General features: G+C 39.9%; 2 protein-coding genes across 3 annotated transcripts in view; one reads left to right on the top strand and one right to left on the bottom strand.

The window, feature by feature from the left end:
* The window catches only part of vsnl1a (visinin-like 1a), a 54,140-nt gene extending 51,854 nt beyond the window's left edge, over window positions 1–2,286 (bottom strand). Inside the window, exon 1 of one of the 2 annotated variants that reach the window (XM_022210348.2) lies at window positions 2,014–2,286. The gene's annotated coding sequence lies outside the window, so the exon portion shown is untranslated. The remainder of the gene's footprint in view (window positions 1–2,013) is intronic. The other variant, XM_022210347.2, reaches the window with a different exon arrangement.
* LOC110962399 (uncharacterized) lies at window positions 673–14,457 on the top strand. Its single transcript, XM_051936557.1, has 5 exons — window positions 673–1,336; window positions 5,653–8,531; window positions 10,013–10,138; window positions 11,565–11,645; window positions 13,752–14,457. The coding sequence occupies exons 1-5, from the start codon at window positions 1,284–1,286 to the stop codon at window positions 13,859–13,861; spliced, it is 3,249 nt and encodes a 1,082-aa protein (XP_051792517.1). The 5' UTR covers window positions 673–1,283; the 3' UTR covers window positions 13,862–14,457.
* The last annotated feature ends 2,301 nt before the right edge of the window (window positions 14,458–16,758 follow it).

Here is a 16,758-nt window from a genome sequence, read left to right as displayed (position 1 = left end):
TAAGGTGAAGTGCAGCATTTCAAGGCAACTCGAGTGCATCTGCAGCTTCCTGTCCACATATATGATGATGCAGCACACGAGACATGAAGAAATGAATGCATTTTCTATAAGATATACAAGCTTCTGATGCACTAAATGGTCCCAGTATGCTTCCAGTTGCTCTCACTGCATCATAATTTAAGTGTTTCTCATCACGCTGTCTCTCGTCATTCATTCAACAAGCAGCAGAGATGAATCTTTCTTGTGTCAGATTTTGGCTTTATGATAACATGTAAACCATTTTTCCATACCATGCAGTTATATATCGTACTAATTAATACCACAAATGTTTAGATAATGATGCACAGTTAATTTAATTCCTCAGGAAAGCACCTTGGGTGTTTAATTTATGGTGCACGAGCAAATCACACGTTCTTTAATACCGCCCACTCAGCTCGCTTTATGTAAAAGCTGCAGCCTCTAAAGTGACGCAAGAGCCAACACGTTATGGTGGAGCGATTTCCAAACGTCGTCTTCCTACACGTGTTTAAATATACTTTTTTGTGAGACCTTCAATTTGTGCACGTAGCCTTTGATTTGACTGACTTAGATTGGCTGTGTCAAAGCAACCCACATACCTTAAATATCTGATATTTGTCTTCTACACTTGTCACTCTGCGTCCAACACCTCCACTAACTGTCATTCTCCAGAGCTGCCTACGAGCCCTGTCACTCCCTCATCCTTCCTGTTGCTTTTTAGCCATCAACCTGCAATAATTGAGGATGCAAATCATCTCAAAGTGTGATTGCTCTGTTACATTTGAAATTAAAGTGAGTTAAAAGTGATCAGGGTGTGATTTGAATGCACAAAATGGCAAACACACCCCGCCCAGCCCCTAATTTTATGCATCCTAATGTTTAGCACCAGTTACTCACATCTACCACAGGAAAAAAAAAAGAGAAGAAATGAACAGACAGCTGGTGCCTCATCAGCAAATGTCAGTGCTTTGTTTTAGTGAGTGGGACAAGACAACGCTGGGGTCACTCTGCAGTGTGATGCAGAGCAGAAGCACCCCGCCGACTCCAAACCTGAGTCATAGCCTTTCGTCTCGCAGGCCTAAAGATGACTAAAAAAAATGCAAAAATCACAGCTGTAGTTACACATCAGCAGACAGGTGCGGCCTGACGTGAGCATATACTGCCAAAAGAGTCCTTTTTTTTATAGAAATCCTGCAATCCAGCCCCTGAGCCAGGCAGCAGGCTATTACATAACACCATCCCTTACCATCATTTGCCAACAGAGGATGACCTTGAGAGGCAGGGAGAGACCAGAGAGGCAACATCAGAGCAGTTTCAGGTGGGTTAATTCAGGGAAATCTCACGCGTTTCCACGCAAACCCGCTTCCCTTATTGTCTAGAAATGTGTGTGCAGCAGAGTAGGGGGTACGACAGCCGTGGGATGTGCTCGTGTCTGCATTGATTTGCAAAAAAAGTAGCTTCCCATTGAGGGTGATGTGGGTTAAGCAGACACACACACACACACACACACACACACACACACACACACACACACACACACACACACACACACACACAACACGCCTTCCTTCTGCACACACACACACACACACACACACCCTTCTTCTCAACATCTGCTCCAGCTTCACCACATTGTGTCATGTCACCCCAACACACCACATGCCAGCCATCATCAGGATCTGAGATCATTGCACTTTAGTTGCTGAATCTTACATGTGTGTGCAGGCAGCAACCATGTTCATCTGAAGCACAAAATGACATCAGGATTTCAGCAGCACTTCCAGAGGCTGCATTGATAAACTGCATGTGTCCTCATTGTAATCCGTCTCTCATTAATATGGACTTAATGCGCCGATAAATCAATCACTTACCCAGGAGAATGACGCACCAGGTTGCATCGTGCTGATTTGTATTTCAGATAAAATGATGTGCAGGAAAAAAATAACACTGCCATGCATCAGTCCACATATTACACACAGCATCCATCCATCCTACCTTGCGAGAGTGAACGAGAGAAGTCCGGTCTGCTGTCTGGAGTGGTCGAGGACGAGGGGGGGAAAGGCTTCAAAAATGCTCTTCTGTCGAGCCTCTGGCAGCTTAAGATGTTTGTTTTGTTGTATTATTGTTTTAATTTTGCGTGGGAGAAAATAAAAGTGAGCCTCGACAGACAGACAGACAGCTAGAAGTGAGCGGTTGCAGGTCCGTCGGATGATGCTGCCGAACACAAACTGCTGCTGATGTGCGGAGAGGAGGAGACAGATACTGAGGAGCAGCTCCGTCTCTCCGCCTGCGTGGCTCAGCAGTCAAACACAGTCATGTACGTTCACCAATATCAACCTGCTGCGGCTTCACTTACAGAAAAACGGCATTTAGCTGCTTCTCTAATTTGTTAAGATAACCAGATAATATCTCACTAGCAGTTAAATTAACTAAGCTGCTAGTTATTATCCATCTGCTTCCCTCATTAGTGCAATAGTTAAAGCGTAGCACAAAAGCAGCATTAGCTAGCAGGCTAAATTCAAGTACGCAAATTTCAATGCAAAGCTAAATACAGCAGCATATATTCAAAAGGTAAGTCACTTGTCGGTAATGTCGCCTTATAACATCAGGACGAAGAAGTAAACTAAACTGCGAACCAATTTTCATTTTTATATGTTATTTTATAGATAGTTTTTGATTGTTTATTGATTACTTAATCATTATGTTAGCATACACTGAGCGCTAGCTAGCTTGCCCGTTTCATCTGTGGAGCTAAGCTATGGAGTTAGCAGTAATGTTAAAACGAAAAACAAATTGCACTGTTAAAGTATTGTACAACGTTTGAAGCTTGGACTTCTACAAAATATACATGTGTCAATTCAATAAACACGAATATATATATATATATATATATATATATATATATTATAAATAATATCAATATTAATATTCTTACTGTATGCTGTAACATGGGAAATTTCCCCTGACATGGGGAGTAATAAAGTATTATCTTATTAATTGGCTTAGCTAGCTAATATCCATCAACCGGGGTAATGCTAAACTAGCTACAGCAGCATGTATTTCAAAGGTAAATAACTTGTCGATATTGTTATCTTATAACAACAGGATAAAGAAGTAAACTAAACTGCAAACCAATTTCGCAGTCAGTGGCTTAAAGTAATCATTGTGTTAGCATACACGGAGCGTTAGCTTAGCTGCGGAGCTAAGCTAACTAATTAGCAGCAGTAATGTTAAAAGTCACAACAAAAAAATAAATTACACTGATAAAGTACTGTTTGAAGTTTAAAGCTTCTACAAAATGTGTCAAAATATGTGACAATACAATCAACACAAAATATGTATAAATTATAAATAACAATACTAGTTAGCTAGCTAATCTATATTGACCAGGGTTAATGCTAAACTAGCTAAAGCAAAAAGCGGGTCAAAACCTTTCATTTTAGGAGACATTTAATCCTTGAAATCTTCTTCATTCCTGTTTGCAGTTGTGTTAATTAAAGCATCATCTTTTTAAAAGGTAAGTAACTTGTTAAAAATGTTAAATAATTACCTGCTAAATAAGTAAATGATAATACTAGCTTAAAAAAGCAATTGTTATCAGTGATCTAAAGTAAAATTTAAGTTAGCATAAACTGATCATTAGCTTACATGTTAAATATAGCTGAGTGACTACTTAAACAGTTGACTGTTAGCATATTAAAAGTAACAACTGCAAAAATTAATTAAAACCTAAATTATACTGGAAAATACTGTGCAAAGTGAAAAGCCTGTGCTTCTACAAAACATAGATATGAAAATCAAATACAGAAAAACATATATATATCTAATAAGTGATAGTAGCACTAATCAAAGTAGACCAAGGTTAATGCTAAACTAACTAAAGCAGCGTCCATTGGAAAGGTAAATAACCTGTCAATAACATTACCAAGTAACAACCAGATGATGAAGAAAATTATATTACTAGCCTAAACTGTACACCAGTATTTCAGTCAGTAGCTTAAAATAAGATTTAAGTGAGCATAGACTTAGTGTTAGCTTACTCATCTCAGTTATAGAATACAGCTTGCGAAGCTAGCTAGCTGACTGTGAGTAGTAATTTTAAAGTAACAACAACAAAAATGCTTCTATAACAAAGCTATAATGATTTCAGATACTGGGTACTTCAAAGAAATACAAATATATTCACACATCTTTAAAATAGCAGGTAATAAGCATCTCTCTCACGAGCTAGTAGGCTATAATATAAAGTCGAGAACAAAACCTAATGTTAGCAGTTAGCTAACTAAAACTCTTTCATAGTAACATGAGTGAAACAAATCAGTCCACAGTGCAGTACAACATAGGATAAGACAGCTACCTAAAACAGTGTTGGTTTAGAAGGTAAGTCACGTATAAGTAATGTTAACTAATAACTGGTTAATAAAATAAAAGTAGGTGTAGAATACAGTTTGCTAGCAAGCTAGCTAGCTAAGTGTTAGCAGCAATTTTAAAGTAATCAGTGCAAAAATACAGCAAAAAAACAAGTTTGTCTTGTCATTCTCGCTAGCCAGCAGACAACAGAAAAAACCAAATTGCACTGGTAAAGTAGTGTGTAAAGCTTACAGCCTAAGCATCTATAAAACATCGATAGGACAATTCAGTAAACACAAAAACAGTATGCATATAGATGATAACATTAGGTAGCCAGGCTGAATGTTAAGTAGCATTCCATTAAAAGGTTAGTACCTCATCAACAACGTTAACTAATAACACCTGTTTAAAGAATTAAACTGTAAACCAGTCGTATGCCATATCTCAGTTGTAGCATACAGTTCACTAGCTAGCTTGGTGTTAAATAACTGAAAATGAAGCAAAAACCAACACTCATTCCATTCGATTTCACATAATCAAGATGACAATGATCAAATTCCAAACTTCCAGAACAGTAGTCCAGAAATCAACGAGTCTTATATGTAATCTATGCATGTGATGAGACCTGCTGTGTACGCAGATGTCCAAATGTTCTTCCGTCTTTTATCACTGTATTCCATGTACCTGCTCTAGTTTAGGCTCCTTATATCGTGCATGCTGGATCGCTGTTGCAGTGCTCTAGCTCAGTGGGATGCAAACAGATCCAATGTAAATGCTATTAGTCGAACGTGTTTTCCAGTTGTGATCAGTCAAAATGTCTGCTGTGAAAAAGGTCTTTTGTGTTCATTGTAAACAAAGTTGGCATTGTTTGAAACTGAGCAGAAACAGAGCACGTCTTGATTGGGATGTTAAATTTTGGTGACAACAGAAAAACATCTCTGTGTTCTAAATTAGCATCCTGATGTGTAACAGTCTGTTCCAGCACAGGACATCCAATGATTGAGTATTAATTTGCCTTCATATTTCCATCAAAGGTTTGCTGTGGGATTATTTCCAGTTGTTTAAACTCACAGGTTTATGTAGTGTGGTACAGACTGGAAAAGACCTTCAACAAGCAGCCTTTTTTGAATCAGGAGTTTAAGTCCCAGCTGAACAAATTTGATGTGGATTTTTTTCTAGAACGTTATCTACAAAAAATAAACTACACTTTGGAAACATTCTTGACAGAATTAGTCATTTTTGATTCTTGTTCTCAGTCTGAATCTCAGTCTGTTCCTATTCTAGGTTCTGCAAACAGAAGACAATGGATAAAACCCCACAAGACGACATCAGACCACAAGATGAGACGGAGCTCACCTCACCGCTCTCCCCTAAACGACCAAGAACAGAATGTACAGTGACAAATGACCGCAGTCAGAGAAGCAGGTTTGACTTTCCAGAGCCTTTGACGTTCAGGAAAACTCCTAACTCCCCGTCACCAACGAGCAGCCTGCAGAAGAACCAGGGCCTGATTTGCACAGTGGATTTTCAAGATGAGAAACATGATGAGCTACCACAAGACACTAAATTAAATGTCACTCCTATTACTAAGGCGACTGCTTCACACAGTAACAGTGCACCCACAGGATCTGAAGTGTGTTTTATCACTGCAGAGAGACACCCACTGCTTCTGGGGAAAGACGAGCAGCCTCCAGTTACCAAAACAGACAAGCTCAGCTCATACCCAGGAGATGATACAGATGGGTCTCCTGCTCCACCCGTTCTTCCTGATTGCACGTGGCTGGGGAAATCACTGGAGGACAAGACCCCTGGTGGTTTGAGCCGCTCAACTGGAAGTAATGAAGATGGGAGACAGATGCAAAACCACGTCAGTCAAACACAGGCAGCTGCATTTACTTCAGAAAGTGAGGAGGTCACATGTCAGTCTGATTGCACTTGTAACGGTGCAGGTTTCTGTAGTACACGGAGCCAATTTGCTGAAGTTGTAGAGTCTAATCAGAGGAAGCTTGAATTTAGTGAGGGTATCCTTGTTAGTAAGGAAGAGGATGACAGTCTCACAGCCTCCTCTAATTATGAAGACTCCAAACTGTTCCACTCAAACCCTGAAGATGACCACTCTGGGAACTTGTCAGAAGGTGGAGGAAATGAAGAAAATAAATTAGAATTACAGATCTGTGAGAATGAAACTGTCTCAGTCTCTGATGGGGAAACAAAAGGCCAAGTTAATGAGGACGGCATGAGCGAAACCGCCGCTCTTTCAGCCGCTGAATGTGCTGAGGGATCACTTCATTCTTATGATGTGGTATTAGACAGAAATATTGCAACTGAGAATGTGGGTCTTGAAGCTGATGACTTCTGTGGGCCAAAAGAAGAGCGTGCCGCTTGCAAGATAATAGCCGAAGCTCGGAGTGAAACGGCTGATCACACAACAGAGACTCCGATGCCGGTTAGAATCAGCCGAGAGCCTGCTGAAGGAGATAATGATGCAGGCCCTTTGAGTGTAATTGACCCTGCAATCTGGAGCGAAACTGACGGGGAGGCTGAAGAGAAACGCCGGAACTCAGAGAGCACTGCAGGTGTAGAATTATCTCCGTCGGTGGAAGGCTGTGAGATGGAAACGCCTCTCCCGCTCTGTTCTGACGTCAGGCCGCCACAGAGGGTCTCATCTCCCGACCAGACCGAACATTTTAATCACCAAAGCGGAATACGACAGTGCAAAGATGAAAACGAGGACTTGTGTCAGTCCTGCAGAGAACCACCGGCTCGATCTGTCACCGCCGACGAAACGCACGACAACACCGGCAGTGAAGCCGGCTGTCAGTGGAAATCCCGTCCCAGCAGTGGTCCCGCAAAGCCTCTTCCTGCTGGGGTTGAAGGAATACAAGAAAGCCATGATACTGAGGGACAGCAGCTGAAAGAGCAGAGTAAATCCGGCTGCTCTCCTGTCAGCCTTGATCACCTGAAGACACAGGAGGTCAAATATGCACAGAGTGAAACTGAAAGGTGGGACGAGACGGCCGAGAGAGAAGAAATTCTACGTTTCGTTACAGAAATGGAAAGCGATGAACATGGGGAATTAGAGGAAAAACCTCAAAGCGAACACAAGCATGAGACACCTGAAATGTCCACCGATGACAAGCATGAACATGAAGATGAACCAGGAAACACGCCAGACCAGTGTGTGTCTGACGTTTCCATGATGGATGTGACAGCTGAGGAAAAGGACGGCAAAGACGTGACAAATGTCGGAGAACAAACGGAAACTGACGGGCGAGAAAACTCATCTGAGGAAGACACGCAGCAACAACTAAAAGCAGATGTGAGTGAAGCGTCTCCTGGTGAAGGATTTGAGCTCAGTCACTTCTCTGATTGTGAACCCACAGCTGAAAACAAAGATCATCTTCCAGCTTCTGTTTTACCTTCAACCAGTGATGCGGTTGTGCTGTGTCAACAGTCACAAAACACTCACTACGACCCCACAACACTCAGCTGTAGTGACAGATTCCCCCTGTTGCCATCTGCCTTCCCTCTCTACAACTGTGTGCTGAGGGGTTTTGACACTTTCGAAAAGATCCAACTCTCACCAGATGACGATGACGATTATGCCGCCGGCCTGGGCAGCATCCCTGACCTCATCAGCTCACCCAGCCAGCTGCTGCATTCACCACAGCCACAGATTCACCCCTCCATACCAGCAGAGGAGAGTGACGAGCATGAGGAAGCACCAGGGGGGGAGGAAAGATTGGAGTGTCACACGGCAAACGGATTCATAAGCAGTGATCCCGCTTGTAATGAACTCTCAAACTTTATCACGGCAGCAGATGTCATTGCTCTCGGACTGCCCAGCTGTGACTCAGCCTCTGATTCCTACGAGAGCATTCAGGATGAAATAAACCCTCAGTCAGCGTCTCCGGCTGTTTCCACCAAGAGTGACGGTCCTGCCTCCGATGTGAGCGAGTTTGAAATGAAGGAAGAGTTCGATTTGGTGTTGAAAGAGCTGAACTTGTTCTTTGACATCAGTAGAAATGATTTTGGGAGCGACAGCAGACCGTCGTCACCTGAGCAGTGTGGTGAAATGACTGAACTTGTGGAAGTCAATGCATCAAAATGTGAAGAACATCTCAGCAGCCCTGAACCGGGACGTCACAGAGACACATCATCAGGTAGCTGCATCATATGAGACACAAAGTGACAAAGAAACACGAAAAGGGCTAAAAAAGACACAAAAATAACTCACTGAGACACAAAGTGACAAAAAAACACAAAAAGGGCTAAAAAAGAAACAAAAATAACTCAATAAGACACAAAGTGACAAAAAACACAAAAAGGGCTAAAAAAGAAACAAAAATAACTCACTGAGATACACAGTTTTCATATAAAGATACATGACTAGAGAGACACAAAATGACCACAAAACACCTAAAATTACCACGAACAGATTGAAAACGGCCAAAAAAGGGCACAAAATGACCACAAAACTGTCTGAAAATGACCAAAAAAGAAACAAAATGAGCACAAAGTCACACAAAACAACCACAAAAGACACAACATAACCACAAAACTGCACTAAATGACAGAAAATGACCACAGAAAAACATAAAATGACTCAGTGAGACAGATAATTATCATATAAAGACACAAAATGACAAGAGACACACAAAATAACTCCAAAAAAATTGCAAAATGACCACAGAGACACCTAAAATGATCACAAAACAGACTGAAAAAGAACCAAAATGAGCAGGTCATGTGATCTGGAATGAACACACTTTATTGAAAGGTGTTTTTGTAACGGGGAACTTAATGAAAAGTAATTTCTCAGACACAGATACGATGTGATATTCCATTTTTTGGTTCACTTGTTGCGTATTGGACTGAAAGGTTTTCACAGAGCAGGAGGCGCTTGATTTCTCTTCATATCACTTCATAAATCAGAAAACATTACTGCCAGAAGACAAAAACTTTTTTTAAAAAATGCAACATTCCTCAGGTTAGGCTGTGAATGAAATATGAGAAAACACTTCTGGAGGATCTTTCAGAAATTAAATAAAAGGTAGAATCCAGCTTTCTCACTACCAGTATAAGAAAATAAATCATTTTAAGGATACATATTGTAATTTAAATCTACAGGTATATTTAGACAAAGTGTAGTAAATCTAAACAGCTAAATGTGTTCCTTTGCTTTTAGTCAGAAAGAAGACAAGTTATGGAAGCAAAGTATCTCAAAATTGACAAGTTTACGCCCTCGTTTCCTCCCAGTCATACCTACATTCAAAAGAATATATTTAACAGTGCACATTCCTACGCAATTATATGATGATTTGGGTGTTGATATGTGCGTCTATAAACAGTCCTAATGTGGATGTCCAAGTCCAAAGTGCAGTAGAGACCGAAACTGTTTGCAAAATGGAAATAAATATTTTTAGAAGAGTACACACTTCCTGTCCTGTCGAGAATCTCCTTCATCAGTCATGATGGTGCTCCGGGAAGCGACTGTGGAAGGTTTTAGTTGGAATTAAATCAAGGGGAACATTTAACTCAGCCAGACCAGACACCCTGAGAAAGCTGCCAGCAAATCACTAAAGAGCTGAACACCGCTGTCTGCACTGTGTAAAAATATATATTGTTTCCTGACTATTTTTAGATGACGCTGATGAAGACGGCGGCCTGGAAGTCTGTGGCGGCGATCCAGTGGTTTCTGTTGTCAGCGACGGCGAACAAGAAGTGCCCCGAAGCAGAGACATGTGCCAGGAAACACCTGTGGACAGAGGTTCAGGGTTTACTCACTATTAATTCTGTTTAAAAACCAAAAAAACAACAACCAAGCTTAGTATATTGAAGAAAAGCACCACATGTCAACAGTGTCAGCTTTAATAACGAGAAAAAAATGGTTTGAAAGCAGAAAATGAGGAGCTTTAAAAACATTTCATTAAGATAGTTTAATTAGAGTTAACTGCTCTGTTGTTCCGTTGGTTTTTCCGTTTCGTGGCTAACGATGTTCTCATAGAGCGGTCGGTGATAGACTTCAAAAGGCCAGCCGGGTTAATTCAGTGAGGAAACACAATTACTTTTATTGATTTGTCTTTTCAAATGGACGCAGCGCCCTCCCATGAATGTTCAAATATTGTTTTCCCCTTCCTCAATGAGCTGCACAGGAATGATAACACATCATGAATGCAAAAAAAAAAAAAAAGTGTTTAAGGCAGAGGTGTCAAACTCAGTAAAACCACAGCATAATAACCTATAAATAACCACAACTCCTAATGGTTCCTTTAGTGCAACAATGTTCACATTTGAGGAATTATCTTTTTACAAAACATCAAGAAAAAACTGAAATTTCTTAAGAAAATAAGTTCAATTTCATCAACATTCATCCTGAGTTTATCATTTTCACATCACAACTTCCAGATCACAGAGTGTCTACAAAGGAACACAACATTTGGTCACCTGGAGCTGAACCAGAGAGGATTTAACTTTGTGATCAAAGTGACAAATGTCAGACAAAGAAAAGACAAATAACAACAAAAACAAGACAAAATATTCCAAAAATGAGACACAAAATGACAAAAAAGATGAGAAATAAAATAACAACAGACAACAACAAAAAAGAGACAAAAATTTGATTTAAAAGTTACAAAGTCACAAAAAACTGACAAAAACAAGGCAAAAAATGACACAAACGAAACAAAAAAATGACAAAGAAAACACAAAACAACAAAAATGACACAGAAACCAGTGAATAAAGCAAAACACAAAATGACAAAAATAAAAAGCAGAAGCGAGACAAATAGGAGACATAAAACGACAGAAACGAGAAACAAAACAACAAAAAACATGAGACGAACGACAAAAGTCAGACAAAAAAAGGACAAAAAACAACCAAAACAGACAAAATATTCCAAAAATGAGACACAAAATGACAAAGAACAATCTAGTATTTTACTTTCTGATCCAAACAACTTGTCATGGTCTAGAAATGATTTTAAATTCACAGTTTTACTAATTTACAATCTGCAGTTAATGTCTTCTCTGTAATTTTTACACTTTGAGGGCCGGATTGGACCCTCTGGAGGACCACTTTTGGACCACGGGCCTCATGTTGGACACCCCTGCTTTAAGGGCAAACAGAGGAATAAATAGAGCAGAATTATCCGGTCATTCTTGTGTTTCTCTGACTGTCGATATGTTGCTTTCAGAGCCCCTGGAGATGCAGTGGAAAATGAAAATGTGGTCTCCATCCTTCATGTGTTCTCCTCTCCTGGAACAGCTGAGCCACGGTGAGCCTCATATTGTGTTGTGAGACAGAAGGTTTAAAAAAAACCCGAGCATTTTATTGATAAAACGGTGGGTTCCTTCTGGATTTGCTTCAAAATGAAAAACACACAGAAATCATTTGAAAGGGTTTTAATGTGTATCCCCATCAGTCAATAATGTTTTTAAACTGATTGGCATGAATTCATTTGGCTTTATTTGTCGGTTTTACTGCATGTAGTGACATTAAAAACCCCCGAAAGCAAACTAGAAATGAAAAGATACAAACAAAGCTTGTAAGCAGAGAGTGTGACAGTCTGCTTCATCCCGTCTCACCTTTTCCTTCCTCCGCCTCACTCTGCTGGTCCTCACTGCATTACGAACCCAAATGTGTCTGCTGGGATTAAAGTGGGCCTCCCTCTGAATGTTTAACAGCAGGCAGACTAACAACCTGCCTGTCTGGAGATGCACTGTGTTCACCTTGTCAGTCTGAGGGACAAAATCAGTCTAATAGCGTGGCTACTGTCTGCACACATTGACAAACATTATGTTAATCTTATCAGCTTCGGTGAAGAAAAGAAGCTTCAGAAAAAGGCAGCATGAAGATTTTTTCTTGTTTACTATGGTTTGCCTGCAGCAGTCGTAGTAAAACTGAAGCCTGATTGCTGCAGTTTATTTAAATCCAATGCAGAGCCCTCAGGCAGTCAGCAGGACAACGGCAATGCATACGATGTTGTGTTTACAGTCATTTGTCACATTCTCATTTTGTGTCTCATTTTTGTCATTTTGTGTCTCATTTTTGTCATTTTCTATCTTGTTTTTTGTCATTTTTGTGTCATATATTTGTCATTTAGTGTCTCATTTTTGTTGTTTTGTCTCTCATTTTTCTCATTTTGTGTCTCATTTTGTCATTTTGTGTCCCGTTTTTGTAATTTTATGTCTCGTATTTGTCCTTTTGTGCTCATATTTGTCAGTTTGTCTTGTTTTTGTCATTTTTTGTCTCATTTTTTTCATTTTGGGTCTCATTTTTGTTGTTTTGTGTTTCATTTTTGTCATTTTCTATCTTGTTTTTTGTCATTTTGTGTCTCAATTTTGTAGTTTTGTCTTATATTTGTCATTTTGTCTCATTTTTGTCATTTTCTGTCTTGTTTTTGTCATTTTGTCTTGTTTTTGTCATTTTCTGGTCTCATTTTTGTCGTTTTGTGTCTCATTTTTGTCGTTTCACACAACTGCATTCTCCCTGATCCACACAGACTGAAACTACCCCAGATGGTCCCTGATCCACCCCCATGTTTTACTGTAGGGGCAGACAGTCTGGCTTGGAGCTTCTCCAGGTTTCCTCCTAACCTGTAAGTTGTCTGGAGTGGACATCAACTGAAGACTGGATTCATCCCTGAAGAGAACCTTAGCCCAGTCATCAACAGTCCAATCCTTGTGATCCCAGCAGAGAGTAACCAGCTTTCCTCTGCCTTTCCTTGATGAAGGGCTTCTTCCTGCCCTGTAGGACTTCAGACCAGCTTCAACAAGTCGCTTTCCAACTGTCCTTGTCCAAAAAGTCCCATTTCTCCCCAGTGTCCACTCATTTTTAAGGTCCTTGGAGGTCTGAGGACTATTCTGACAGGAACAGATGAGTGACGGTCATCTGGTGGTAGAAAGACGTTTCCTGACCAGCCAGCAGTTTGGTAGAACCATGCTGGGTTTGTTTTTCTTGGTGTAATGAACAGCTGTCTTGGAGATCTTCAGTTTTTTCTCTACCTGTCTCTCTCTCTTGATGGCTGCCTTTGTGGCTTCACATAATTCTTTAGTTTTAGGCGTTATGTGAGAGCTGACAGCTTCTGAGTTGTTCTACAGCTCGAACATCAGCAGGAAACCACTCTAGACCTTTACATGTGCAGTGCTGCTGATGACATGAAATGACCTTATAGACCCTGGAATACAATGAAGCTGAAGCATGTCAGAAAGAATATAAAGTATGATGGAGTCAGCTGCATTTGTTGTCGTGTTCATTGTATTCTTCAGGCAATAAACCTTTAGTTGTACCAGCCATTAAAATGAAGAAGATAGTTAAGAAAACGAGGGTGGTCTGATCATTTTTTTTTCCATGACTGTATGTGCTCCTGATGTGTGTTTAGGACCACCAGCGCTGGCCAGGAGACTGGAGCCCCTGAAAACGTGCACACGACCTATCCGGGTCGGACTTTCAAAGAGAGCCAAGACCAAACACCTGCACCCCTATAAATGAATCAAGGTGAACAGACTCCTTGAAAGTTTCTTTAAGTCCAACGTTCAAGCTTTCTGACTCGTATTGTTCAGGGTTTTCTTGTGCTCTGTGTTGGTTTTTGTGAATGTTTCTGGTTTCTATACATTCAGCTTAAGTCACAGAAACCACAAAATGTCCTTTTTCACCTTCACACCTTCACATTTTACACTCTAACTCAGCGGAGTATCTCGGTTGCAGCAGTTAGGGAATAAGTGGCACCTTGACAGTCCTCGGTGTCCACTTTTGTTCAGGTTTCAAACATCTTTCTTCAATATTTATTCATTTATTTATTCATACGCAGTTATTTATTTGCTTATATGTATTCATGACTGTGGTTTTAAATGTCTACACACTATTTATATTTACATGGTGTAAAACACATTGATCTAATTGTTCACATTTGTTCTGCTCACATGTTTTCCTGTAGGTGTATTGTTCCTGCTAAGTGTGGGCTTGTTCAGTTCATGTGTTCACCATTAAACGGGTTCATATGTACGCAGCATGTCCTTGAGGTGAGCTGCAGATGAATTTTAATACGGCCTGTTTGCCCACGAATTAAATAATATGATTCTATGGAAAGAAAATGTGTTTTTCATGTGTACACTGAGCATGGCAGCGTCTTGAGGCCCAACGTTGATCCGTGCTCGTTACTGGGACAAACTGGGAGTGGATGTTTACTGTTTTAATGCTGCTGCAGGAGCAGAAGTCAGTGTTGTTTTCCTGCCGTGTAGTGAAACGCTTCTTCAGGAGATCTTACAGATTTTTCTAGAAGAGATTACATTCTTTAATTGTCCTCCTCCTTTTCACAGCAATCATATCACACTACAGACACCTACTAGCATAAAAATGAATATTAATGAACCGATTTCATGTATTTAAAACACGATAAGACTTTTGGATACAGATGGATAGATAGATAGATAGATAGATAGATAGATAGATAGATAGATAGATAGATAGATAGATAGATGATAGATGGATGGATAGATAGATAGATAGATAGATAGATAGATGATAGATGGATAGATAGATAGATAGATAGATAGATAGATAGATAGATAGATAGATAGATAGATAGATAGATAGATGGATGGATGGATGGATAGATAGATAGATAGATAGATAGATAGATAGATAGATGATAGATGGATGGATAGATAGATAGATAGATAGATAGATAGATAGATGATAGATGGATAGATAGATGATAGATGGATAGATGGATAGATAGATAGATAGATAGATAGATAGATAGATGATAGATGGATGGATAGATAGATAGATAGATAGATAGATAGATAGATAGATAGATAGATAGATGATAGATGGATGGATAGATAGATAGATAGATAGATAGATAGATAGATGATAGATGGATAGATGGATAGATAGATGATAGATGGATAGATAGATAGATAGATAGATAGATAGATAGATAGATAGATAGATAGATAGATGGATGGATGGATGGATGGATGGATGGATAGATGGATGGATGGATGATAGATGGATAGATAGATGATAGATAGATAGATGGATGGATGGATGGATAGATGATAGATGGATAGATGGATGGATGGATGGATGGATGGATGGATGGATGGATAGATGATAGATGGATAGATGGATGGATAGATGGATGGATGGATAGATGGATGGATGGATAGATGATGGATAGATAGATGGATGGATGGATGGATAGATGGATGGATGGATAGATGGATGGATAGATGGATGGATGGATGGATGGATAGATGGATAGATAGATGGATGGATGGATAGATGATAGATGGATAGATGGATGGATAGATGGATGGATGGATAGATGGATGGATAGATGGATGGATAGATAGATGGATGGATGGATGGATGGATAGATGGATGGATACTTTATGTATCCCGAGGGAAATCCGATCAATTCAGTTCAAGATATGGATAAAAAAAATTCAATATTCCTGACTGAAAGCTTAACTGGTTTTCAGATACACTGAGCAGAAAGGTGATTGATTGTAGCTCCAGTGTTGTTGGCTGCAGGCAGTGGAAATGACACCTCAGCTCAGGTTCTGACAGTGGGATCAGGAGTGTTTGTTTACCCGCATTCACAGCTCCCCAAACGAGAAGTGAACGGGTTTGTGTGTATTCTGGAGTCTTAAGGCTGTTTGTTCTGGAGCGTCCAGGCAAAGTTTGAAAGAGGAAGTGAGGACAGCACTGGAAATGAGACATCATCTGCTTAAATTAGTAATATATCTACGACCTCACAGTATTGTTTCTGATATGATTTAAAACATAACGGAGAAGGTCAAACTGGATTATGATGTTTTCTTAATTCTGTACATTAAATATTTTAAGATGGGGCAGATTCGTGTTAAGAATGCTGACAGATTTTTGGTCTTTTTTTGTAAAAACAGGATTATTGTTAAGGCTATAAGTTGGAGTGTGTTGAGCTCTTTGTACCCCTGAGTGTATTCTAACCAAGCAATGTGAACATGTTGTATCCACTGATGCTTTTCCAGACTTTGGAATAGGATTTTTTAAATGTTCTGATCACACTTGTGATTCAGAACGGCAGGACATTTCTCCCACTACATAGAAGAGCTTCTGGGAACATTTTGTTTCAATGAGCGAGGTGCCTCAGCTGGCAAACAGGCGAGTGCAAATCAAAAAGAAACAATGCCACGGTATGCATTTCCAAAAATAATTGGATTCAGACGCTACACATTCAATCTGCCTTTTTAATCAGGCACAGTCTGTGAAAGCTGGGGGAGCTGAATTAGATTTTTTTTGGTTGATAATGACTTTGTCAGTGCTAGTTGTGTCTGAGGGGTGTTTGCCCAGTGTGTTTGCTGATTTGTTGCAGGGCTTCATCTTCACATGGAAAT

The sequence above is a fragment of the Acanthochromis polyacanthus genome, chromosome 16, assembly GCF_021347895.1.
Source record: "Acanthochromis polyacanthus isolate Apoly-LR-REF ecotype Palm Island chromosome 16, KAUST_Apoly_ChrSc, whole genome shotgun sequence".
NCBI classification, from domain to species: Eukaryota; Metazoa; Chordata; class Actinopteri; family Pomacentridae; genus Acanthochromis; species Acanthochromis polyacanthus.
The sequence above is the reverse complement of the archived record's forward strand: the minus strand, read 5'-3'. Positions and strand labels throughout refer to the sequence as shown.

Excerpts from the sequence above, each read along its gene's own strand:
- LOC110962399 (XM_051936557.1), top strand. The coding sequence starts at position 1,284 with ATGACCTTGAGAGGCAGGGAGAGACCAGAGAGGCAACATCAGAGCAGT. Across the intron at positions 1,337-5,652 it reads CAACATCAGAGCAGTTTCAG|GTTCTGCAAACAGAAGACAA; the intron begins GTGGGTTAATTC and ends TTCCTATTCTAG. Across the intron at positions 10,139-11,564 it reads GGAAACACCTGTGGACAGAG|AGCCCCTGGAGATGCAGTGG; the intron begins GTTCAGGGTTTA and ends TGTTGCTTTCAG.